Here is a 25,358-nt window from a genome sequence, read left to right as displayed (position 1 = left end):
ACAAACAAAATTAGGAAAATAATACTTGTCTCATTGAATGTTGATAGGTTTAAAGGAGATAGTATGCATACATGGAAATACTTCACATCATTTCTGGCATTTATTACAGGCTCGATGAATGGTAGCTATTATTGCCATTATTCATAAAGGGTTTTATAATTAATTTTCTATTATTGATTTCTTATATAACTATAGATATTTTATCAATGATGGGACAAAATTTTATTACAATTATATATTTGGACACTTTTCTAATCAAGAACATTGCAAAAGCCTCCCATATTATCCTTACAAAGATAGCATGAGATGGAACCCCAAAAAAAGAACTCAATGGCGGGGCTGGGTTTAGAATCAGTAAGGCATTTTCAAGCCTGTATTATATGACGTTGGAACACATCCCTCCCTTGACCTCCCATTTTGGTTTTCAGTGCGTTGAGCTATATAATTAATTTGAGTTTCTAATTAAGTCCATGAATCTATATTTAAAGTTAAAATGCGCGTTTCAGTGGAGCCTGTCTCTTGCCACTGTTTTTATTGATGTAAATGAGATAACAAGCCAAAGCTGCACAATTTTGAACTGCTAAAATAATTTGCTCATAGCTTTATTCTCTTCCAAGTTTTCATTAATATCTTATTATGATGCCAACACTGGTGAACAATCAGGCTAAGACCACTCACTGAAGCTGTCTATGTCGTAGCGTAAGTGACGAATTCTGCACAAGCAGACACATTTGGGCCACATTACAACAGTCGTATTGCAAGGTACTTCATGGAAGTATTTAACGATAACACCAGAATATTAACTGAAATGACTGTATGCTTATTTACAGAGTCCGGTTTGATAAGACTATTGTAATTTTGGGACATTGGAGTTTTAACTATCAGGACATTAGAGTTTTAACTATTGGAACGGTATTTGATTAACACCTTATTTTATATCCTGTGTGAAACTTACTTTCATCTCCTGTTTCAAATTCAAACTTCTGACTGTAGCCACTGTATCCTGTTGTAGTCCTTACTCGGATATGAAATATGTACTTGGTTGCTGGCTTGAGACCTGTGATGATGACACTGGGGGCTTTGGATCTCGTGGAGGAATAGGTGAGCTGCTCATGCTCCTGGGGACAGAAAAGAAGAGAATGGAAATGAAGCAGAGTTATTCTACTTGTTCTGAGAGACATTCCAAAGTTAAGCTGAGGAATTATGCTCAGAATATCAAAAGTATTGATTTAAAGGCGGTGAGGGCATGATCTCCCATAATTTGGCATTTAGTTATTTATCATTAGGATGGATGCAGATGATATGGCCTTGATTTGGAAATTCATTAAGACAGATGATTAGTTTTATATAAACTGAACTGGTATTTTTGGTGATTTGGATTTCTCATCCCACTCTGAGGAATGGTGGTGGTGTGAGAGCATGTGTACACAGAATGGCAGCTACAGCTTAAGCAAAATGGGCACATCAGATCAGACCACACCAGCAGAGAGCAAAGAGCAAGGGTGGGAGAATTCAAGTATCCACTACTCACTTCTACCCCAAGGTAGTGCCAAAATGCCGGCGCTATCCGTGGGTAGACCTGTGGGTGAAAGGAAAAATAAATTAATTGGTTTTTAAAGTTTGAAATCTTTTATCTCAAATCAATTGCTTTGTTCTAAAACTCAGTGATTCCCCGTTGTAGCAACTCAAGGTGAGTCAATGGAAGGCATAAAATGATAAAAAAAATATTTGCACATGTATTTGCTGCAGGTAACTGAATGATCTAGTCTGTCAGGCAGGGTCTTTTTTTTATGTTATGAGTATATTTATTGACAAAGAAATTGCTCATGGTATTGTTAATTTTCTAAAGAATTATAAAACAGGATAAACAGTACTGTGTGATCCATATATGTATAAATACAGACTTAGAGAGAAATTTGAAAAGATATATACTAACATGTTGACAGTACCTATCACTGTGTAGTGGATTTATGTGTTAATTTAGGTTTTTATAATTAACTGTATCATCTAATTTTCCTCTATGATTATGTGTTGTCATATAAGTAGATATAATAACCTAGCATCTATTAAGCACCTAGTTCTTCTCCAATGAGGTGCTATAATGTAGAGATTGGCATGTCGCCTCTGGTATCAGGCAAACTGGTTCAAATCCTGGTTAAGTCCCTTAGTTGTTGTGCCCCCTCAGCCTCTCTTAGTTTCAGTTTCTTCCTGTATAAAACAAACAGTGATGCCCAACTCAGTGATGAAAATTAAAAATCGGTGATGAAAATCAAAGATCGGTGATGAAATTTAAAATAGGTAATCTATGTAAAGTGCCTGGCATTCATTATACATTGGATAAATGTTAGTAATTATCATACCAAATACAAAGAGTTTTGTTTTGTTTTGTTTTATTTATTTATTTTTTTTTTTATAAACTTGCCAAATGATATAGTTGCTATCCTCAGGGAGTTTTTCATTTGGTGAGAATAGTAAGGTTAACACACAAGAAACAGAAAACATTATAATAACTTCTCAGAGTCAAGGATTTGGAATCGCAATAACTATTACCTCTTCTCTTCCTAAGCCTGTACATTTGATGAGATGCAAAGACCTACCTGGTGGAAACCTTTTGCCTCATCTTCATGCCTATTGACTCCTCCAGCTCATGTTTATCTTTTGTCTGTTCATCTCATTAAGCTTCAAAGGGCAATGGCTTCTTGTCTCTTTAAATTCCCACCTCTCTACACCAGTGGTCCTCAAAGGGTAATTCCTGGACTACTAGCACCAGTATCACCTGAAAACCTGGTAGAAATTCAAATTCTTGGGCCCTACCCAAGGGCCACTGAATGAAAAAGTCTAAGGATGGAGTCCAGTTGTCCTTATTATAATAAGTCCTCCAGGGATTCTGGTGCACACTCAAGCTTGAGAATCTTTGCTCAATAGAGTACTGTCAGATCAGTCTTCCCAACGCACACATACTTCTGTTACCTTCTACTCTCCGATTCTCTCTGACTATTGAGTAAATGATGAAAGGTCTTCTGGTACTGCTAGTGAAGATCTTCCCTCCATGGTCTAATCCAAGTCTCCTTTTCCAGGCTCATCTTCCATTATTTTTTGCAATCACAAAATTCTCTAGTAAAATGAAATCACCTAATTCTCCCTGGACATAACCCATGTTCCATTCGTGTTCTATGCCTTTGCTTATACTAACTCCTAAATGTATAATTTATTCTTTCTTGCCATCTTAGATGCTCAAACCTTCCTAAACCTCAAAATCCAGGACTCACCCATGAAACTTCTCTCAATACACCATGAGCCCTCTATAGAAGAGACTGCTTTCTCCTCAGACCATCCAAAACATTAAACCGGCCCATTCTTCCTCATGTTCTTCCTTGGTATCATCATGATATATCAGTTTCCTAGGGCTACCATAACAAACTTCCACCAAATGGGTGGCATAAAACAACAGAACTGAAGTCTCTCACATTTCTGGAGACTAGAAGTCTGAAATCAAGATGTTGTTAGCGCCATGTCTTTTCTCTTAGTGTCCAGTGTTGCCAGCAATTCTTGGCATTCCTTGGCTCAAAGAAACATCACTATGATCTCTGTCTCCATAGTCATAGGACATTTCCCCTATGTTTCTATGTATTCTCCTCTTCTCATAAGGACACCATTCACATTGGAGTAAGCCCTCCCCCTCAATCCAATACATCCCCATCTTCATTTGATTACATTGCCAGGGTCTTTTAAGTGGGCTCTCTTGCTTACCACTTCAGAACAGGATAGTTCATTTTACCTGTGCATACAAGTGACTATCAACAATATGCTGGTGATATGATAAATTAAACACTGTTTTTGCAGTGTTATTGTTCAATAGCTTTATAATGATATTTTAATAGGGAATGTGCAAAATATTTTATTTGCATGAATAATTCTTCTAAATCCATAGGTCAAATTAGGCCACGAGACCCTTAAGTTAATTATCCACTATTCTCACTATAAATCTACAGATAGAGATTCTAGGGATGGAAGTGGCTTTCAAAGTCATTAATTGAATCACTCATTTAATGCTTAAATTCTACCTAGAAAATTTCCAACAAGATTTCATTTAGCCTTTGCCTAAAAATCTCTGTTGTTCAGGAGAACTTCCAAACTAACAAATTAAGTTACAAAAATCTACACATGTATAGAATGTGTTGAATTGCATTTATTTTCTTGTGATGCTTTAAGATTTAGAACTATGGAAATTATTTCCCTTAAGCTACTTTTGAGAAAAAAATCCTTAAGGACCATTTTTAATCTTTATGGCCTTATTTGCTACATTTTTTATATGCTACATGGTTATTCTGTGTCTAGCTGAGGCACTGAATTTGCCATCTATATTCCCAATAATAGAATTGTTTATTAAACATAAAGTACAGAGAAAAAATGAGTTAATAACAGCAAATTTCAAATTATAAAGACAAAACAGACAAATTGCAACTTATATTTATTTCTAGGTAGTTTTGAGATTAGAAAGTAAATAAATATCCACCTGGCATTGAATCCAAGGAAATAAAGTGTATAAACTCATTGACAGTAAGAGTCATCTGTTAAGGACTAAAAGAAGGAGCTTTCTAAGATCAAGTCCTTTATAATTAGGGGACTTGTGTGAAAATAATGTGTGCTAATAGAAGAGATGATATTTTTTCTGGTAGAAATGTGCTAAACCTTTTGGATTGTTCAATCTCACATACAAGAGAATATTCCACATCTCACACAATTTTTTGCAACATAATAAAACTTATGGTGTGTTTTGAGTGCTGTTTCACAATATGCAATGATGACTGAGAGAAGAATTTTAAAGCCTGAGAAAAGAAATTAGTCCTATTCTCAGAGTGGATATAGTCTCAAAAATTTACGCTTAGAAAGGAATAATAATTACATATTATGTCTTCATTGCTTCACCAAAATATAGCTAAATAATAATTTCTTGCTCAGTAAAGTTACAGGGAGTAAAGGAAACCTTCTGCAAACAGCGTTTTGCATTTCTGCTGTAACATACACAAGTGTATCTATAGCCACATCCTTGGACTAAAAATCCTCAGGTAGGAAGTGCTTACACGGTTCCTCGGCCTCAATAACAGTGGTATGGTGGCTGTTGCCTTGTCTTACATCTTGCCACCACTGAGCATGCCGAGGAGGGCTCAGAAAGCACCAATCATGGAAGTCCCTCCTCCCACTGTGTAGCAGCCCTCTCTACTCCTGGTGTTTCCAAGCTCTTGGGAAATCAAACTAGCACTTATCCATGACAGGCATAGGGCACTGTTGTCCCAGAATTTTGGCTAATTGCCTTTCTGCTGACACATCAACTCCAATTCAAAGTAGCTGTCAGCAGGGAGAAGCTATGCTTTGCCACAGAGCCACCTAGATCTCCTCCTTCATTCTGGCAGGCTGAATTCTGAACATGCTTGAATAGGGTTTGTGAGTCTTTCTGGAGCTTGTGCCAATGGAATTGCTGGTTGAATGGCACTCACACCTTCAACTTTGCTAGGGAACACACGGCTTTGATAATAAAACGCTCTTACAGATTTTTCATCTTTGCCTTAGCCATAATAAAATCCCCTCTTCATTCCTAATATTGTTTATTTTTGTGTTTTATTTATTTTTCTTTATCAAGTTTTCCAGAAGTTTGAATTGACGAATTGGCTTTATCTAATTATTTCTTTGAAATTGAAGTTTGAATTGGCTTTATCTAATTATTTCTTTGCTTTGTACTACATTTGATTTCTGCTCTTCCTATAAATTATTTTTTCTTCTTTATATGTTCTATATGTATTAATTATGTTGTCTTCTAACTTCTTATGTTTCACGTTTAACTCATTAATTGTCAGCAGAGTTGACCCTTGAAAAACATGAGTTTAAACTGCACAGGTCCACTTACACTCAAATTTTTTTCAGTAAATAGTTGGCCTTCATGTGACTGGGTTTCCGCATCACAGATTCACCCAATCATGGATTGAAAACAGTATTTTCAGTCTGCATTTGGAAATCCTCAGATGTGGAGGGCTCACTGTTGCCATTGTTCAATGTCATTTTGTAAAAGGGACTTGAGTATCCTTTTTTGGTATCCACAGGGTCCTGGAACCAATCCTCCTTGTTTACCAAGGAAAGGCTGTAGTTAAGTTTTGTGGAGTAGAAGGGTAAACAAGAATTTTCGGCTTCCTGAGGGTCAGCACCTCAAACACCCAAGTTGTTCCAGGGTGAACTGTATATCTTTTCAAATATACAATTTTTGTTTTTACTGGGGTTGAACATGCACTGGGGGGAAGGCATGCTAGAGGAGCTGGGCTAGACCCTCCCCATTTGACCATGCTGACACCCCTCCTACCTCCAAATATAAAATCTTAGCCTGGAGGGGCCAGTAATTTCCTTCATTGTGCAAGATTTTTTTTTTTTTCAATTACAGTTGTCCTCAATATTAGTTTCAGGTGTACAGCACAGTGGTTAGACATTTACGTAACTTACAAAGTGATCTCCCCTAAAAATTTGGTACCCACCTGGCACCATACATAGGTATTACAATATTATTGACTGTATTCCGTACTTTACATCCCCATGACTATTTTGTCACTGCCAATTTGTATTTCTTAATCCCTTCACTTTTTCACCCTGTCCCCCAAACCCCCTCCCATCTGGTAACAATAAATTTGTTCTCTGTAGCTATGAGTCTGTTTCTGTTTTGTTTGTTCATTTATTCTGCTCTTTAGATTCCACATATAAGTGAGATCATATGGCATTTGTCTTTCTCTGTTTGACTTATTTCATTAGAGAGAGGATGATACCCTCTATTTCCGCCCACGTTATAGATGCTCATTGCTGAAGGCACTCACAGTCTTCTGCATTAATGCTTGTTGGCTGAAAGTGAAACAGCTTTTACTACTTCTTGGAGAAACATGGATAATGGCACTAAATTGTGGGGAAAAACATTTAGTAACAATGCACTTTAATATATTGTTATGTCTATTATTTCCTAAAGTAAATATATGTATAATTCCTATTTTATATATTTGTGTCCATATATACATATATATGGATACAAATGTATATATATGTATGTGTGTATATATATATATATATATATATATATATATATATATATATACACATATATATTAAATTAAAGTTTATTGGGGTGACAATTGTTAGTAAAGTTACATAGGTCATCCACATTTAAAAAAATAGTTCAGAACTAAATAGTATGAATACAGGGCACTGTCAAACAGCAGATGAATGTATTGTTGTCTAGAGATGTTGACCTTTTCTTATGGTTCTCTTCCTATGGGAAGATCCTGCACCTTAAATTCAATTGCTCCTTCCTGGTTGATAAAAATCAAAGCTTTTCTGGGAATTTAATCTTAATGTCACATTGAATTTTTTGTTTACCTAAAATTCTGAATCTAGCTTTATCTCTGTAAATATCAACTCTTCATAGTAACTAAAAGAGATGCTCTTACAAGAGTCTGGACCCTGTTAGCATTTAATCTGAAACTTAGTGAAACTTATAATTTAGTGAAAAGAAAGGCTCAGGTGTCCAGTCCTTATGGTTGCTTCTTTCTACAATCAGAGGTAACATGGCCTATATCAACAGAAGGTAGCATGTAGAGAATTCTGGGTTGGAATTCTCCTGTCTTTTGCTTGATCTTGGTTCTTCTGTTATGTACTTTGCTAAGTCACCTTAAAGACTTTGGCTTAGTCACACAGAAAATTCACTTATTTCACAGATTCATTAAATGCTTACTATGTGTAAGATTCTAGGACACTCTAGTAGATTTTGTTTACATAATCACCAAAGTTCTACCTAAGTTCTATATTTTTATGTGAGAAATACAAGTCTCTCTTCTGCTGTGACTCATTCTCATTACTCCTCATCTCACTCTCTTGGGATTACCATTGTCAGTTATGGAAGTAGATTCAATAGGTTCACAAAGCAGCCATCTTTTAGCTAGTTTACTTTCTCTTATAGTCCTTGGTGCCAGTAGGATTTCTATAAAATGTTACCTCTTTATTTTATATTTTTAAATTAAATTAATTGGACTATGTAGTTAAAAATTATGTTGCAGTCTTTTTTTCCACAGACACACATCTAAAGAAATATCAGCAATCATAAGGTAATGGCATGATTTACATGATGCTTTACAAGTTACGAGGTGTTTTCACATACAGTCTTTTTGTAGTACTTAAAATAATCTTGTGAAGCAGGAAGAACTGGTAATATTTTTATTCTCACTTAGCATATGATAAAACCAGTCCAGAAAGAATAAGTAATATACCACAGCAAGTCATATAACTAGTCAGTGGATTCTATTCAAGTTGTGTTTTTTCACTATACTCAATTTAGGAAGATATGTCAAGGGAAAATATGTTTATAGATTAGACTTTGAGCCAAAGTCATTTATTTCATACTTTATGTTCTTGACTATCTAATCACTAGAAATAACTTTAAATTTAAGAGAGCTTGTGAACCGTATAGAATTGATGGAATTAAAATACTTTTATATAAATAGTTCCTCAATGGTGGAAGCAATTCCCAGCACCAAAGACTTTAACTAGTTATTTCAAAGATAAAATTATTTTCTCCTAAGGTTAACATATCCACTCATTCTGCTTTTAATTGTATTCTCTTTTGTTATTGTGTTATATAGACAGATTCTAGGCAATACAGTGGGCTTATAATTCACCCAATCTTACATGGAACATGGAATATTTTCATTCAGGGCTGGGAATAGAATTTGTTTGATAAAGTCCAGGAGATTCCTCTAGGATTTCTGATGTATGAAGTTACCCTGTATAGTTTTTTTCACAGAAGACAACCAAGAGGACAGATTAAAAGATTGTTGGATTTTTCTTTATCCTTTTAAGTCATACCAAGTTAAAATAATCAGGAATATATGAAAGTGCTACTAGAAATTAGCACTGTACTGCCACAATCATTTTTTTTAAGCAATGTCTTAATTAAGCCAATGATAAAGCTCTTGTTCTACTGGCCAGGCGACTGAAACTATAGATTCCTGAGAAAACACAATATTAAAAATGGACATAAATGACTTGCTGAATAGTGTTTAATAAATGCCTACTGATTGATAGCCAAAGGAAAATTTAGATCATTTAACATAGGGTGCATCTGGTGCAGCTCTGGTCACATATTATCAGGAGCTGGACTACTAAAACTGCTGCTCCGATGCAGGAGCACAGACTGGGATGGCTTCCAGCTCACACTGATTCTCCTGTGTCCAGATCTAAGTTAACACTACCATCAGCGGAAGATGGGGCTGGTTCCCAACAACGCTGATTGCCTCAGAGATAAGAGCAAGCTAGAATGATTATAGATTTCTTCACCGATGAGACTGAATTCATAATGAAGAGGAGAGATACAGGAAGAGAAACTACACTGAAGTTGTATAAACTCATCTTTCCTGGTTGTTACCTTCCTGAGGCTGGGATGTTCTGTTTTGCCTTGGTTTTTATGTTTTGGCACATTAATTATCAGAGTTGCGTTCTGTTGCTGGTAACCAAGAGAGTTGCTTTCTTTACTCACAATCATTTAAGTACATAGATGGAGTTTCTAATTTGGGGGGAGACAGGGTTAAGAAGCTAGTTGGCAGGTTGTTCAAAGCTAGTAGGTAGGGTATTCTGAAATATTTTTCTTAGGTGAAAATTGGCTGCTGCTGTGACAAAATGACAAATTATGCATAAGTAAGAAAAATATAGAAGTAGATATTCTCAGTATACAACTACTTTCTGACTGCGCTGTTTTGGAGAAGTGTCATTTAGTACACCATGGCTATAATTTACTACAATCAACTCTTGATTATCCCCAGTAATCCAAAATAAGAGATAACTGTAAATCACTCTGAAATGTATTCATGAATTTTTTCTTACATTCCTTCTGATGTGTATCTTGTTTCACCTAAAATGAAAATTAAATGCATTCCTCAAATATTAAATGTTGAGCAATAGTAGGAAATGGTACGAAGGTAAACCTGATGATAGAAGAATATTGATCTGGAATTAGGCATTCATAATTGATTTTCAGAAAACAGATAACATGTGTAGATAATCAACTGCTTGAAATAACAGTTAAATTTACTGTTAGGGAAAATGGCTAAATTATCACAGTGTGACCTTTAGAAAATACTGATGATAGGTTAAAATCAATAGAATCCTAATTTTAGTCAGTTCACCTATGAAAACTGAATAGGTTACACCATCTCAAAGGATCAGGCCTGATTTAAGAAAAACACACACAAAATAACATGTAAAACCCTATTACAGGCTCTAGAAGATGTAGAAGATAGGATTATTTCTTTCTTTTAGGAGCTATTATCAATAGGCAGTACCTTTAATCCAGGACAGTGATAGGTTTGTGCCATAAGGTAAGCTGCAGATGCTGTGACAAGTCATTTTAAAGGTGTTGTATGTCTTTTGCTTGCCTGTTCCCACTGCTTAATGCAGTGTGGCTAGCATACTGTAGGCCTTCACAATATATTAGCCAAATGATTGAGTAAATAAATTAATAAATTAGTTGCTCTATTAGTTTTTAAATTATATATATATATGTGTATATATATATATATATATATATATATTATTTATAGCAATTTAAAATTAGTTTTAAATAATGACAATTCAAATGAGAGATGAGAAAAATTGTTTGGCTGGCCTTTAGTACTTCTGTAATCAAAATGCAATAATATTATGTCAGTGTTTTCTTAGGAACATTGTGGAGAACACCCAAGATTTTACTTGCCAAAAAATATTTTACAAAACAGTATGCTTAAAAAAAACCCTCAGATTTGTGCTGAAATATCTTTTAATACATATGTCTTAATATTTATTCAGTTTTTTACTTTCCCATCTGTGTTCTTGAAACCTACCTAGGTATAGATGGGATATAATTTTTTTCTTCTGGGCTCTGTAAATATTTATAATGGTGTTCAAATAAAAATTAAATGTTTAAATCTTGATACCGATCCTGAAGAAAGTATCTCCAATCCAAAACTCCTTAATAATTTTCTTAAAAGTGTATCATAGGCAAACAACTTGCAGTTTGTCATTCATTCTTCATATTTCTTTAATAATTTATAAGAATTTTAAAACCATGTGTAAATTTGGTAACAATAATAATAACATACAGATAGAAAAAGGAGGAAATATACATAGCAAAGAACAAACCATTTAAGGAATTCCTATTTATAGGAATATTTAGGATGGATACATTATTTTATCTAACAGGGAGAAAATGAATAAAATCATAATCATAATCAAGACTAAGGATTACACTTAGTTTAAACTAAACATTTTTAGAGAAGTTTGCAAATTCTTGCTCATGTGCGTAGTCTAGGTCAAGTAAAATAGCTACATAAAAGTTAGTTAAAACAACTTTTAGGATAAAAATTAGGGTAAGTCATCAATAAAATCCACTGAGAAAAGAAAACACATTAAGCATCTTTGGAAACATTTATACGCATATGCCGACTTCTCAAATATAAATGGTTCTCAAAGTATCAACTGAATGTTTTCAAAGTTAAATCATTAGAACTATATAGCTGAATGAAGTGGCATAAACTAGAAAGAATGCACGTACGTATTGCTTTGATTAATTCTACCTAATTGTGGAATATGGATTAAAAATTAAATTTAAATGAATAATAAGGAAGGTAAGATGGGTATAATTTCACTACAGTGAAAATGCCAGTAAAATATGAGAAACTGTTTTGTAGAAAAGTCTTCACTGAAAAATGGAATCATTTGTGAATTGCAAGACTTACATTTGTCCAAATCAGCCACAAAATATGGTTATGTAAGAGCTGCTTCTTGCATTGAAAAGAAATCAGAAATTTATTGAAATGTACAAGCATAAGAATTCCTTAGCCTCATTCAGAACAGTAAAAAAAAAAAACCCACAAAAAACAAAAACACTTTCTGAAGATTTCTTTTCCATTTTTATCTTTCTTATTTAAATGTAGTTTGTCACCATGGGGGATTATTAATACTTTTAATATTTTTTATGGGTCTTAATTGTGATCTTATGATAGGTATGTTTGTTTTGTTCAAAATCAAAACAAAGATATCTATTAAGATTGACCTACAAAGATACAATGCATCATTTAATTTTTAAGGAACATAGTTGGAGAGAGATTTTAAACCTTCTTTATAAGTGATATCCCTCTTTTTGGGAAAGTGAGACTATATTGGAGGTATCATGTTACCTGATATCAAACTATACTACAAGGTCATAATAATCAAAACAGCATGGTACTGGCATAAAAACGAACACATAGATCAATGGAAGAGAATAGAGAGCTCAGAAATAAATTCACAGATGTATGATCAACTAATGTATCATACATTAGGCAAGCATATAAAACAGGGTAAAGACAGTCTCTTCAATAAATGGTGTTAGAAAAACTGGACAGACACATGAAAAGAATGAAACTAGATCAGTTTCTTATACCATATACAAGAATAGACTCAAAATGGATTAAAGCCTTAAATGTAACACCCAAAACTATAAAACTCCTAGAAGAAAACATAGGTAGTAAATTATTTGACATTGCTCTTAGTAATATTTTTCTGGATATATCTCCTTGGGCAAGGGGAAAAAATTTAAAAAAATAAACAAATGGGACTATATCAAACTAAAATCTTTTCACACAGCAAAGGCAACCATTGACAAAAATATCCTACTGCATGGGAAAGGATATTAGCTAATGATATATCCGATAAGGGTTAATATACAAAATTTAGACAGAACTCATATAACTTAACGTGAAAACAACAATATCAAAGAAACCAATTTAAAAAATGGGCAGAGAATCTGAATAGACATTTCTCCAAAGAGAACACAGATGGCTAATAGACATGAAAAGATGCTCAACATCACTAATTATGAGAGAAATGCAAATCAAAACCACAATGAGATATCACCTCACTCTTGTTAGAATGGTTATCATCACAAATAAGCAAACAAGTGTTGGCGAGAATTCAGGTATAAGGGAACACTTGTATACTGTTGGTAGGATTGCAAATTGGTGCAGTTTCCACTTTTGTCTTGGAGCTCTGCATTGCAATTCCAGAAGCATGACGAGACTGTCAAGCTATGTAAAAGCCCAAGAAAACCAGGTGGAGTAGCTTTGGAGAGAGAGGTGGTAAGGTGGGGGAGGAGAGGGGAAGGAGGAGCAAGAGGAAATGATGTAGAGATGACGATACACTTCCTGTCCCAGGTGTTGCAGCCCTTTGCCTATTTTCTTTTTTTTTTTTTGAAACAGGTGAAATGAACTTTAGTAACGTATTGAAATTAACCCTTATATGTAGTATATTATCATTTCATGTAATCAATTTAAAAATTATTTCTGAAATATTTTACACTTCTTTGCCTATTTCCTATCATCCTAGCTGAGGTCTAAGAAATTGTAAAGCAGAGATGAGCTGTCCCTGCTGTGTCTGTTTCAAATACCTGATCGATAGATTTATGAGATATAATACTTATAAGTCACCTACATTTTTGGGGGTATTTTGTTATGTCATAATAGGTAACTGAAACAAGGAGATTGAACATTAATCTGCATTTCCCAATCTAGTCCTCAATCCAATATGTAATAGTTACTTGATCCTATTATTTTGTCACTAGGTTGGCTGATGGAATTTTGAAGATTCTGTCTTAACACATAAAACTTAATCAACTTAAATATTCCAATTATCTGATTCTTTGGAAGGATTATGACTTTTTTTAGCCTAAAATGACAGGTTATATTAGTTAAAAAAATTATTTGAAAGTAAAAACAGTACATAATGTAGTTAAAAAAAATTACTGTTAACACTTTGATAGTACTTCCTATGTTGCAGGCTCTGTCAATATACATGCACTCCCAATACTCAGAAAAATCCTCAAAGTTACTCTATAAAGTAAGTCTTATAGATGAAAAAACTGAAGTACAGAGAGGCCAGGTAAGTTGCCCATGGTCAATAAGTTACTGTGTTTCCCCCAAAATAAGACCTAACTGGAAAATAAGCCCTAGCATGATTTTTCAGGCTGACATCCCCTGAACACAAGCCCTAATGCATTATTTGGAGCAAAAATTAATATAAGACCCAGTCTTATTTTCAGGGAAATATGGTAGTGATAAAGTAGAGATTTGAATCCACGGAGTTTAGCTCCAGATTCTGAGCTGTTATTTATTACATTATGTAGCTCCCAACACCAAGTATTTCAGTACAGTCACATATCACTAAGAACTTTATATATTAAGTACGTTAGATTTTATACTCCCTTTTTATTACTATATTGACACAGATGTAAAAATAGTTAATGTAGATTCTATGTATCATGAATAATCCACAGTTCTAATCATGGTACAAGAAACTAGAAATTCAAAGTACTTAGCCTAACAAAAGTTTAAATAGATTATGTTTTGTTACTATTTCTTGATATTTTGAGTGCTTACCAAGTGCCACCAGTATCAAAGAACCTATTCACCTCCTCTTACAATGTAAGGAAAGAGGCTCATTAGGAACAATGAAATGGTTATTTCTTCTATCAGAACAACTAAATTGTGTATCTAAGCTCATCTATGAAGGCAAACTAGAAAGAATGAGATAAACTATTTTCCTTTATTTATACTTTGATTTCAATTTTTCCATCATCACAAGTTTAGGGGGATATCTATGCTGCAGATCAAAAGACTAAGCTTTTCAAGGCTTTAAACTGAGATTTTTAATTCTGTTCTAGTTTCAACAGAATCTTCTATATTTACTGATAAACTGAGTGACTTTATTAAAACACTGGATTGGAATTTAGAGGAACAAGGCTATCTTTCTGTCACTCACAAGACAGATGAATTTAAACATGTCAGAACATTACTGGGTAACAGCCTACTCAGACAAAAAGTGAACATAGTACACTTGAAACCTATGTAATTATACTAACCATTATCACCCCCAATAAATTCAATTAATAATATATAAATGAACACAAAACCCTCCTCAGCTCCATCCATCTCACAATATTGTTGTGATGGATTAAATATGAATGCATATGAAAGTGATTTCAAAATGTGAACATCTTTTTCAAATATAAGACAGAATAATTATTGCTGTTGATGTTATTAAATAGATGTCCATGTAGTTTGTGGAACCATCTGTCAGAGTAAGACATAATATTTTAATAATGAGCTATATTCTGAGTTAGTGATGGAAATTGCATCATTAATTATATTATTTAATTTATACTAAATTTGGTTATTTAATAAATTAATTGTCCAGAACTATAGGAGCTTTGATCTTCTAATTAGATGTCAAAAAATTCATAGAACAAATCAGCCAAATGACCAGGAGTCTGATGCCTTACATGATTCAGTGTGCAGTTGAGATCTATATGTGAGAATAACATCAATATCTAGAGATTTCTTCAGATGACAGATCCTCCTTTAGAGTCAGTTATTTAGTCCTTAATCAGTTACTTGTACCTGTGTGTAGGACCAGTTAACTAGGTTTTAATGTAACCTTCATTGGTACAACGGGACCACTCTCAGACTAAAAATAATGGTTTGTAATAATCCTTGAATGTGACATGTTTCTGGAGCTAAGAGAGACGATACTTCTGTCAGCTACCTCAGTCTATTTGCCATATGTAATGCAGGGTCTCAGCTCCCGCTTCCCATGCAGGAATGCAGGATATGGTGAGGCCAAAAAGGAACAACAACGGAGCCATAGATAGGGGAGTCATACCACTATATTCTTTCTGGCGGCTGGGTTGGAGACACAGGAAACAGGAGCCACATGATCCATAATCTGCCATCCACGCTTGCTAACCCCACTTGTTAGCCGCAATCCGCACTTTTAATAGTAATCCGCTTGCTAACCACACTTGCTAGCTGCAATCCACAGTCCTCTTCTCTGCCAAACAACCAACCCCCTAGCGTAGCCTCGGCAGTTATATTAGTGGCTAATGGCTAACCGGTAAGTGGATGGCTGTCTGATTACAGTGGATGGCCATCTAATAACTGAGCCAGCACTTCCTCATGTAAGGCCGAGAGCCTGGAAACTGCTCTCTGGACCTCTGTCCCCACACCATGTTGCAGATGAACATTAATAAAACACCTTCACTGCTGTGCTAACTAACATGAACTAATAAGCTTTTAGAAAACCTATATGGTGGTCTTTTAAAAATATAAACTTGTTACACATGCTAAGATAAAAATGTTAGAATGCATAATTCACTAAATAGGAGGAAAATTACCAAGAAGTTGTTGATAACAGCAGTTGTAATGGCTATACACATTCAGGCATAACTAAATTAGGACAGAAGTATTTCATCCACCCACCTGCTGTGATTTACCCATAAAATCACAAGAATCAAGGGACATATGGAAACAATGATTGCACTGATTGCCTTCTGTAAATGCCCTTGTGTGAAACAGAAGGATCCAACACAGGTTCTGAGAGCAATCTGCCTTTGCCAACTGAAACTTTGCCAAAAACAATTAATTTATATTACATTCAACCAGGAAGAACTGAAGAATACATCCTCAGCTAAAACTGTATTATTACAGTTATTATTACATAAGTCTATCATTATAGACTTACGACTTTCTATTACTAAAGGTTTAAGGAGAATCTAAATTAATGTAACATTTGTCCTTTTTCAAACATTCTATGGAAATGTTGAGATTTCTAATGGTATTTAAGTCATCATTTTACACACACACACACACACACATAACAGAGGTGCCAAAAAATGTATAAGCATAACTTATATTCATCTTTTTTTATTGGTATCATGTAGGGTGACATGTGGGGTCTCTCGTCCCACTCCCCACATAAGAACACAGGATAGGGTGAGGCCAAAAAGGAACACCCACGGAGCCATAGGTAAGGGAGTCATTCTTGCTGGCGGCTGGGTTGGAGACACGGGAAGCAGGAGCCACACTGTCCACAACCCACCGTCCTAACTGCAATCCACGCTTGCCAGCCACCATCTTCCCGCTAGCCCCCCCCTTTCTGCTAGGGTAGCCATAGCAGTTATATTAGTGGCCAATGGCTCACTGGTTATAGCTGATGGCCAACTAGCCACAGCTGATGGCCATCCAATCACAATTGATGGCGATTAACTACCTGAGCCAGCACCTTTCTATGTGAGGCCAAGAGCCTGGACACTGCACTCCTGGCTCTGTCCCCACAATTGGTATATATTGAGATATTGAGTATTACAACTTAATACAGTTTTTTTTTTCCTTTCTTAAAATGTGTATACTTTTTTTGGCATCCTCTGTGTGAGTGTGTGTGTGTGTGTATATATACATATATATATATATATATATATATATATATATATATATATATATATAAGATTATAAATATTTTTTAACTTATACAAATTGAGAAAACAAAATTTCAAGAATAAGAATCTAAACACAAATAGTATAAAAATTACCAAGGAAGTTAAACTATTAAAGTGAAACAGCTTTTGAAATATTAGAACCCTTATAATAATCAAATTATTTATTACTTTCCCATAGACATACTCATATAAATTGACAGATGTCTATTCTTGTTTATTTCCCCGAAGAAAATCAAATTAGTATGGCTTCTGCAAGGTCACTGCAAATACATGATATTAAAACACAGCCATCATCTGTAGCAACATAAATGTTTTTACGAGCAGCAGGTGTATTCTTTGAAAGAGTGTAAAGCTATTAACAGCTCAGTAAGGAGTACATAATGACAGGCTGTTAACTCAGCCTCCCCTACAAGAGCGCTGAGGAAGGGCATTTTGAAACCATTATGACAAATGCATTTTTAAAAGTATCCAGTATGAATGCTTTATGAAGAGAGGATTATTTAAACTTCTCGTTAAAGTAATGAATTTAGTCATCTTGATTTGAATATGCCCATCCAAAATAATTATTTAATTACGCTGAATAAAAATCAAATAATAATTTTCAAACCAAATATGTTCCAGTTGTAAAAACTTGAAAATGAATTCTAAATTCCAGGAATTGAGGCTCATTCCTCAAAAATCTACATTACCTCTCATAGGTATCCACCATCTAAGAGTTTAATAAGCCTATTTCAATGAATGAATGAATGATTTCCTAAGGTATTTTATATATTATTGACATTTTAGTTGCTCACCTTGGAAAAATTATTTGTGATTTGATTCCCTCAAATCACATTCCTATACATACCTCTATGTATAGGATTCAAAGTCAAAGAGACTTTGGTTTTGTTATTTTATTAGAAATATTTTTTTCCCGATAGTTGCCACACTTTTTAAATCATTTAAAATTTTCTTTAAATTTAAAATGAATGAAGCTGTTAAAAATGTTTTTGGTTATATGTTAATTATGGAGCATAAAATATTTTGTGATGCCCAATAAGCAACAACTACTTTGTCGATTTTTAAAATCAGTTTGAATAAGATGGGAATAGTGATTTTTGATTTATATATGAAGCTATGTAATATTTAAAATTTAATAAAAGGTAACAAAACATATTTACTTTTTCTTTCTCTTTAGAAGTCTTGCTTCAAATTAATGCTTGAGTGAAATAAACAAAGTGGCAAACAGAACAGCAAAATTATTTAATAAAAAATATTGTAGCAATTTACTTTGGCACTTAGGATTGTTTTTCCATAGCCATCATTTTGAAAGTAAAGAACAAAGGATTCAGAGGAAAAAAAGGATACATACATCATTTTGAAATATTTTCCTACTATAAATGTATGAATGAGCTAAAACTTATGAATAAACATTTATGTTTTTATAATTTTTTCACTTGGTAGCAATAAAGTTTAGCTTAAAACAGCCATTTCCCAAAGAGCTTTCCATGAAACATTATTTCCAAGGAACATGTGTTGTTATAGTAAAAGAAAAAAGAAAAAAAAACAAAGCTTTATGATTGTGTAAATTTGGGAGTTCTGGGGAACAGATTCCAAAATGAAGTAGAAAGTGAAGATATTTATGGAGGGAAATACCTGTTCAGATAAAATGGGAAAGAGATCAAGTAGGCAAGGAGAGCTAAAGGCTCACCAGTTCAGACCTTTTCTGCAGCAGGTTCTCTCTTGAAGAGAGATCTAAGGAGTGTAGTCTCATGGCTGCCACTGAGGTCAAATAAATTTGAAAACCACTGTGTTAAATAAAGTAGGTTACTTTGCTGCAGGTTTTCCTTGAGTATTTAATATATGTCCATGTGATCTGTTAAACCCCAGAGGTTGAAAATACATGCTACATTTTCCAAATTGATTTGACTATGCAACCCTATGGTGATTAAAACAAACAAACAAATAAACAAACAAACAAAAACATCCACTGAGACTAGATCTACATACAGTACATACTTCAGGAAACATTAGTTTAAGATATACAAAATTAATATAAATATCACGAGCAATATTGTACAAACTATTTTCTATAACAATGGAACCATTAACTTAGATATATCTGTGTTCCTTCTCTATCCAATCCACTACATCTTTCAGAGGGGTATTTACTATCCTGAATTTGTATTGATCTTATCGTTGCTTAAAGAATAAGAGTCATCACAGATTATGAGTGCATATATAATGCATTGTTTAGTTTTGTATGTCTGAGTTTTCTACAAATATTGTTATACTGTACGTAATCTTCCAGGACCACATTATATTTCTAAGCTTTATCATATTGTGGTATTTCCTTTGTTCATAATGTTCATTTGTACATAATATTCATGTACACTTGTATATAATGCTCATTTATTTTCCCTAACATACATTCCTCACGTTTCAATATACTACAATTTATTTACCCACTTTCCTAATGATGGAAATTTGGATTTTTGAACAATTCTTCTGTAAACATTGTAGGACATTTTCTTGATAACACATGTAAAATTTTTAGAGTATATCCATAGCAGTGAATTATTGGATTCCTGGATACGAAAATGTAGAAATTTGTGAAATTATTTTCCAAAATGATTTTTCAACTTACACTTATCCTAGCAATGTTAGAGATCCTATTTTTCGCATCATCTCTAATTCTTAGAAATGTCAGATTTCTTAATTTTTGCCAATCTAGTATGTATATAGTATTATCTCATTGTGTTTTTAATTCACATTTTCCTTATTACTAATGAAGCTGAGTATCTTTTCTTCTATAGGTTGACATTTTCTACTGAGTTTTTTAAAAATTGTTTACAGGATTAGTCTATGTATTTTGGATAATAAGCCTTTGTGAGTTGTATTCATGGCAAAAATCTTCTCCCAGTTTGTGGCTTGCCTATTACAATCTTAATAGGGTCTTTTGAAAGAAAGAATTCTTAAAATGAATGTAATTAAAGTTACCGAGTTTTATGGTAAGAGCTTACATTTTGTTTATGAAAATTTTTCCTTAGCCAATGTGAAAAAGACATTATTCCACATTTTTCTTTGAAAATTTAAAAAGATTTCCAATCATATTTCTGTCCTTAGAACATTTGGACTTAATTTTATAAATGGTTTGAGGTAGGGATCCAGTCTCTCTCTCTCTCTCTCTTTGTCTCTCTCTCTCTCTCTCTCTCTCTCTCTCTCTCTCTCTCTGTCTCTCTCTCTTTCTCCCCTCCCCACATCTTTTTCTTTCCTTCCTTCCTGCCTTCCTTCCTTCCATCCTTTCTTTCATTCTCCCAATATACCTTGTCCACCACCATGTAATGAATAAACCATACTTTTCCTAATGATCTGCTGTGCCACCTCTGTCATATTTTTAAGGTCCATGTATGTGTAGATCTGTTTCTCAGTTCTCTGTTATGATTCAGTGGTCAAGTTGTCTCATTCTGCAGCATTATCATTCAGTCGTAATGGCTGTTCTTTAGAGAAACTTGATATCTGTCAAGGCAGGCATATAACCCTGACTTATTTTTGTCATAAATGTCTTGTTCATTCATGCCCATTTTTTCCTATGTCTTATCAATTTTAGAATCAGTTTGTCAATTTCTGCAAAAAGACCTGCTGGAATTTTTATTAGAATTGCACTGAGTCTACATATATTTGGGGGGAAAATGATCTTTTTATGATAGTCTCTCTTATCCATGAATATAAACTCTCCATTAATTTGTGGAAATGTCTTTCCATAAAGTTTTAAAATTGTTTTGCATATATGGAAAAATATTTTAGATTTATTCCCAAATACTTTACAGATTAAGTTGCTACTGTAAATGTAATTTCTTTGAAAATTGTATTTTCTGTGTGCTACTGGTGTGTTGAATTTTTACAGCCTGTGAACTTGCTACAATCTTATTTAAATACTAACATGTAAATTTGGTGAGAATTTCTAGGCACAGAATCATATCATCTGGGATAATCTGAGTTTTATTTTTACAACTCATAAGATTTTATTTTATTTTAATCTAACTGAAATGCCAATGTCCTACAGTATTAGTAGAAGCAATAATAACAGGCATTTTCATGCAGTTCCTGCTTTTGGAGATTTAGTTTAATATTTCTCCACTAAGAAGGATAGTTGCTTGATTTTAATTACCTTAAGGAAGTGTGTCTTATGTTCCTAGTTGTCTAAGAATTATACTCAAGAATAGGTGTTAGATATCAGATGCCTTTTCTGCATCTATTGAGAGCTTTCTTCTTTAATCTACTAATATGGTAAATTTCATTTATAAATTAACTACTTTGAAAACTCCCATGAATTCTTGAAATAAATCTTATTTAGTCATTAAAAAAATAATCTGATGTATTAGTTGGCTGATATTTAATTTGGGATTTTGTATCTATGTTTCTGAGTGAGATTTGACTGCAGATATTATTTCTCCTGCTGTTCTATTTCAGTTAGGAGGTTATTCTGGTCATACAATTAAGTTCGAGAATTCATCCAAGAAAAAGTGATACATACCTCATTGCTAAATATCACTATAGTCAACTTCGAAGTACTCCTGTTGGGAAGCGATGCACTGATGCCAGCATCTAGTCCACCCTTCAAAGTAATTTTGGGACTTCTTCTGGAATGGCCATCAGAGCTATCGTCATATTACCCTTGATGTCCTGCATGTCATCAAAATGTCTTCCTTTCATTATTTCCTTTATCCTTGGGTAAAGAAAGAAGTCATTGGGGGCCAGGTCAGGTGAGTAGGGAAGGTGTTCCAATACAGTTATTTGTTTACTGACTAAAAACTCCCCCAGAGACAGTGCCATGAGAGTGGTGCATTGTTGTGATGCAAGAGCCATAAATTGTTGGTGAAAAGTTCAGATTGTATTCACCTCACTTTTTCATGAAGTCTTTTCAGCACTTCCAAATAGTAAACTTTGTTCACTGTTTGTCCAGTTGTCCAGATTCATAATGAATAATCCCTCTGATATCAAGAAAGGTTAGCAACATCCTTTTGATTCTTGATTTGGACTGACAGAACATTTTTGGTCGTGGAGAATTGGCTGACTTCCATTGTACACTTTGATGCTTTGTTTCAGGGTCGTATTGGTACACTCATGTTTCATCACCAGTGATAACACAACCTGAAACATCTTCTTGCCCCTCCAAAAGGTCTTGACAAACTTCGGCTATCCTTTGCTTTTGTTCTTCAGTGATCTCCTTCAGGACCATTTTTGCACACACCTTTATCATGCTAAGATTTTCAGTTAAGATTTTCCTGTTTGTCTATTGGTGTTTACTTGTTCTGCTATGCTTCTCACAGTAAGCTGCTGATTTTGATGCACAAATTCGACAAATTTTTGCTATGTTTTCATCAGTTGTGCTCTTTACTGGCTGCCCTGACCTCTCTTCATCAGTGATGCGTTCTCTCCCCTCAAAAAAAATGTTTAATTCATTTGTACACTGCCATTCTCTTCATGACATTATCCCCATAAACTTGGACTAACATGTCCCTGATTTCAGTTCCACTTTTGCCAAGTTTTACAAGTAATTTAATGTTTGGTTTTTTCTTTGATTCAAGCTGAGACATTCTCACGACAATACACAAAAACACGCAGCAACAATAATGAATGCCACTCAGCAGGACACTGCCACATGTTGACCTGAACACCACTGTGAGACGCTGATATACCAGGGTTATGAAATCGTACCTAGCTGTTTGTATAGTGCTGCCAATGTAAGCGCACGGTGGCAAGTTTGCAGGCTTAATTGTCAGATCTTGTAAGATGCATTTTAGAGAATTCCCGCTTTTTCTCAGTTCATAGAAAGAGTTTGCATATGTTTGAAGTAATATTCTTTGAAAGTTTGGCTAAATGACTTTTTTTAAATTAAAGTTTATTGGGGTGACAGATAATGGTTAGTAAAGTTACATTGAAATGACTTCTAAAACCACCCAAGCTCTTAATTTTAGAACAATTTTTATCTATTGATTGAAATATTACTTAAATAACTATTAGGTAAACAACTACTTAAATAAATATTCAGGTTATATATTTCTTCTGCAACATTTAGTAAATAATATTTTAATGAAATTTTTGTTTAGCTAATGCAAGGTTTAACATTTATGTACATATAGTTGATCTTGATAAACTCTTCCTTTCAATCTCCACAATATTTGTTCTATTCAATTGTTATTATTAATTCTTAGTTTCTCATTTCTTTTATTTCGATCAGTCTAAAGTTTTATATATACCTTTTCAACTTTTAGTTTTGTTGATTTTCTTTATTTGATTCTTTATTTGATTTCTTTATGTACCTTTGTTTTGTATTCTAATTCCGCTCTCGTTGTAATTATTTCCTTTTACTTGCCCAGGGTTTATTCTTTTTTATTTTTCTTTTGTTACATTCATAAGTAAGATACTTAGGTCATTAATTTTTAGACTTTATTATATTATAATATGGAAAGATATATTGTCATTTATGAACTCTTTACACTGCATAGCATGCTTTTGCTATGTAATATTTTCATTATAATTCAATTAGAAGTAATTTACTTTCCTTTATGATTTCTTCTTTGACCCATGCATGCTATTTTTTTCCATGACTTGAGCTTTCTTCTTGAAATCTTATTTTATAGAGGTAATGTTTTTTTAGATTTATGTATATATTTACTATTTAATTTAGTCATATCTTGCTTTGTATACTATCCTTTTGGAATTTTTTTCTTTCTTACTGAAGTCCATCCTTTTAAAAGTTCTTTTATGATGGATGTTTTGGTGACAAACTCTTTTTTTAATCTCTAAATGTCCTTGTTTTACCTTTGCTCATAGATTATTCTGGGTTGACAAATATTTGCTATCAAAAATCTAAAGTTAATCTTGTTCAATTTCTGTTTTCTGTTGTGCTAAAAAGTCTGTTTTAATTCTAGTTGTCATTTCCTTGCCAATTATCTCTTCTACATGTCTAATTTTAAATTTGTCCTCTTACTTTACCTCTTTTATATTTTGCAATTCCACTATAAAGTTTCTAGACGTGAGTTCATAGTTTTCCTAGTTTTGATATCTTATACTTTGTGAATTCATTGATTCTAGAAAATCCAGAGCTATTATTCATGTAAGTATTACATGCTTTCCATTCTGGTTTTATTCTTTTGTAGAATCTAGCTATTTATGTTGGATTTTGCTATTATATCTTCCATATTTCTATATTCATCTTTTATATTTTGCTTTTTCTTGTTTCTTTGTGCTGAAATTCTGGGCAATATTTTCAGATACATTTTCAAGTTTGCTAAATGCCTCACTTTATTTTTATTTATCATATATAAAAATATAAAATATGACTGTTTAATCCATTGGTTTTTCTCTAAAATAATTTCATATTTAAAATTTTAGTTCTATTTTCCCCTAATCTGCCTATTCTTCTCATCTTTTTCTCATTTTCATGATTGCACTTGTTATTTTTTATACAGTCTATATACAACTGTTCTATGCATAATTCTCTAACATATGCAGTCCTTGAGATTCTAAATCTGTTGCTGATTATTTCTTCGGACTCATTTATGTCTTGCTTTTTCCTGTGCCTGGTGTCTTTTATTGTGATATTCTGATCACAATCTGAACTCTGAGTCCTAAAGTTTGAGAACTTCTCTCCAGAGAGCATTACTTATATCTGCAAGTAGGCAGAGGTTTTGCTGAAATGGTGTCATTTCAGTTTTTTATTTTTTATTTTTATTTTTTAGCATTCTGACTGCACATGAGTCCCCAGATCAGTTCCCCTTCTTAGTTGGTGGCCCCATATTCTGTTACAATGCTTCTTCCAAAGCATTGAGAAATCTTCTCTCAGAGAGAGCCCAGACTGACAACTGTGTTGCTCCTTTATACTCAGTTTTTTTTTTTTTTTTTGACAGGGAAAGGTGAGTCCTTGAAATTTTCCCTTAGCTTTTGTGAAACCAAAATTATTATCAAGAGTAAGCCTTTTTCAGACCTACTTATTTTTGCAAAAGAAGAA

The 25,358-nt window shown here is 33.6% G+C and overlaps 1 protein-coding gene across 1 annotated transcript in view; it reads right to left on the bottom strand.

Annotated features, from left to right (window-relative positions):
• Window positions 1–25,358, bottom strand: part of EPHA6 (EPH receptor A6) — an 893,585-nt gene that overhangs the window by 305,346 nt on the left and 562,881 nt on the right. Inside the window, 2 exon segments of the mRNA XM_081062963.1 lie at window positions 956–1,118; window positions 1,532–1,579. Of these exon segments, the coding sequence (XP_080919089.1) occupies window positions 956–1,118; window positions 1,532–1,579 (211 nt within the window).

Source organism: Rhinolophus hipposideros (assembly GCF_964194185.1).
Source record: "Rhinolophus hipposideros genome assembly, chromosome: 2".
Lineage (NCBI taxonomy): Eukaryota > Metazoa > Chordata > Mammalia > Chiroptera > Rhinolophidae > Rhinolophus > Rhinolophus hipposideros.
Note: the sequence above shows the minus strand (reverse complement) of the source record. Positions and strands in the feature narration are given on the sequence as shown.